Consider the following 2,864-nt stretch of genomic DNA (forward strand, 5'->3'; position numbering starts at 1 on the left):
CTTGGATTCAGCATGTTGAGCAGATCTACTGCCCTCTTCTGCCACCATTTGCATGACTGTGCACAGAACTCGCTGGCGTCGTGTTCTGCAGAGCGATCCGAGCAGAATCTTCTCCAAAGTGCAAACAGAACAAACAGCTAACGGACTGTGAGGAGACATTTAATAGAAGTTTTTAAGGTGTTGAATCATCTGCAAAAGAGAAAACAGCTGAAGAGAATTTGTTTGCTAAACTTCACTGCAGTCTCAAAGTCACTGCAGACTGAAGTGTTGATTGCAGAAGTCAGTGAGTGGTTCTGGTGACTGAGCCGAGGCCTGTGATCAGAGGTCATGTGTCGACGCTGCTTCCTTTTACAAACACCAGAGTATTTATAGAGGAAGCGCTCGTCACCCTGAAACCCGTCAGGCAGCAGACACAGCGAGCTTCAGCCCTTTTATGGTTTATCAGTGCAGCGAGCTTCGCTGATCTTCTCCTCAGACCTTCGCTCAGCAGCGTCTTATCGTCGAGCCGCAGATGGCTTCAGTCCTGAGTCAGAGCGGCTGACAGCTGAGCATCTGGTCGAGTCAGAGCCGCTCCAGTAAAATAAAACCGATGTGTCACGATGAAGGAGCTCGTTGCGTGGTCGCTGGTGCTGCTTGGTTCTGTTGATGAAGGACTGAACTCAGAGCTTCGTGTCCTGACCAGCGTTTAAAAAGCTTCCAGAACGCTGACGAGACGTTTTAGTGAGTTTATAAATGAGTCTAGAGACAGACTGCAGGCTAACAAATAAATCCATGAAATAACAGACACAGTACCGACAGCTGACGACACGAGAACTCGTCTTTAAGATTAATTAAAATGTTCTGTTTCCACGGTAACGAGACGTTTTCCAGTATTTTAATGGTGACTCTGTGGTTAAATTTCTACTTTTAAATCGTGTTTGTGGTGCGAAACAGAAAATGTTCTCACCTTTTTTCCCCCTAAAAGTTTAAAACATGAGTTGATTCATTAATTGTATCAACAGTTTAAAAAAAACTGATGAAGCAGGACAGTTTTTGTTATTTAATGTTAAATCTACTGTATAAGAACTACAAACGTTAAATAAATACATAACAGTACTGGCGGCTCAATACCTGGAATTTGACCTGGAATTAAAAAAGTTTTCTGTAAAACTTAAATTAAATGAATGTTTTTTAAAATCTGGCAAATATTCTGTAATTATTATTTTTTAATTAAATTATATATCTTTCATTTTTCCACAAAAATAATGAACTAAAATTCAAAACAAACACAAAACAAATACAACAATTACATCAACTGATAATAAAAATTTAAAATCTTATATTACTGTTAACACACAGGTATTTCTGAGAGTTTAGAGAAATCATTAATTACATTTACTTACTGTATGTGCATCTGTTCACCACCTCTATGCTGCACTAACACAACCAACATGAACTGTAAATGTTTGAAGAGTTCAGAGGAAGCCGGCTTTGATCGCAGCAGAGAAACATCTAATAATAACCGAACATGTTGTTGTCGTGTCTCCTGTCTCTGCAGTTTTACTCCAAGAACAAAGGTTCTATCGCTACGACTCTTCTGAAGCCCAAACAGAAACACGGAACCAAGTCCGCAGAGCTGGAGCTGTCCAAGAGTAAGACGACACCTTTTAATAAAAAACGCATCTACACGGCTGCTGTAAACACACAGAAATGTTTCAGTAAAAAAAATCCTTTTTAGTAAATCTAGTATTAATATTAACGATCATTAAAGCGTGTTGGAGGTTTATTTGATCGTGTGTCTTTCAGCTGGATGGCTGCTGGACATCACTAACCTCACGCTGGGGGAGAACATCGGAGAAGGAGAGTTTGGTGGTGAGACGTCTTTATTTATGAGCCTCTGTTTGAATCCTTAGAAAGAAGAAGAAACCCTCTACGCTTCTTCTTCTAGGTTCTTAAAGAGGTTCCACCTTCATCCAAGAGGCTGCTGGTTGAAGATGTTTTAACTCAAATAAAGACGAGCTGGTTGACTGCACAGAGCTGATAATAAAGATGTGTTTGGTTCTCACCCCTCAGCGGTTTATGAAGGCGAGTACATGGGCCAGAAGGTGGCGGTGAAGACCATCAAATGTGACGTGACGGCTCAGGCCTTCCTGCAGGAAACCACCGTGATGACGTGAGTCCTCCTCAGATTCAACAGTTCTTATGTCTTTCACAGCCACATTTTATCATCAGTTTAAATGCTGCTGCTGCTTTAACGTGTTTTTTTTGTTTCTTGCAGGAAGCTGCAGCACAAGAACCTGGTCCGTCTGCTGGGCGTCATCCTCCACAAAGGGCTGCACATCGTCACCGAGCTCATGACCAAGGTGTGACCTAACGACCTTTAATTAAACATATAACAGCTGAAGTAACGATGATCAGAGTGACGGCAGGAGCTTCACTGAGCAGGACTGTAAAAAAAAGTCTTGCTGCAACACGATGACAATAAAACCAAACAGGAAGTAAAACCCACATGACAACACTTCTGGCTGACGAGATGAGTCACCGCTGGTCGGAACAGTTAACGTTCTTCACTGAACGTTCTTCAGTGAAGACGGAGAACGTTGTCCCAGCTGGCAGGGAACGTTGGAGAACCTCACCTACGAGTTTAAAGAAAATGTTCTCGTCAAATGTTCCAAAAAGGTTTAAAGAAGCATCTGATTTCCAGAGATGTTCCTCTAAAGTTAATAAAACGTTGTAATGTCAACATTCAGAGGATGTTTTCAGGAACGCAAATGATGTTCTATGGTTACAGGAACATCTTACAAAGAACATTCTGATATCTGATTCTTACACTGAGAACATCAGTCCTTCCTTCCATTGTGGAGAAGAACGTTCTACAAGTGTTC

At 41.5% G+C, this 2,864-nt stretch overlaps 1 protein-coding gene across 1 annotated transcript in view; it reads left to right on the forward strand.

Moving 5' to 3' along the window:
* matk (megakaryocyte-associated tyrosine kinase) overlaps window positions 1-2,864 on the forward strand; it is a 19,208-nt gene that overhangs the window by 8,100 nt on the left and 8,244 nt on the right. Inside the window, exons 6-9 of the mRNA XM_008302180.1 lie at window positions 1,538-1,631; window positions 1,786-1,851; window positions 2,053-2,152; window positions 2,258-2,342. Of these exons, the coding sequence (XP_008300402.1) occupies window positions 1,538-1,631; window positions 1,786-1,851; window positions 2,053-2,152; window positions 2,258-2,342 (345 nt within the window). The remainder of the gene's footprint in view (window positions 1-1,537; window positions 1,632-1,785; window positions 1,852-2,052; window positions 2,153-2,257; window positions 2,343-2,864) is intronic.

Source organism: Stegastes partitus, unplaced genomic scaffold (genome assembly GCF_000690725.1).
Source record: "Stegastes partitus isolate 25-593 unplaced genomic scaffold, Stegastes_partitus-1.0.2 Scaffold1771, whole genome shotgun sequence".
Lineage (NCBI taxonomy): Eukaryota > Metazoa > Chordata > Actinopteri > Pomacentridae > Stegastes > Stegastes partitus.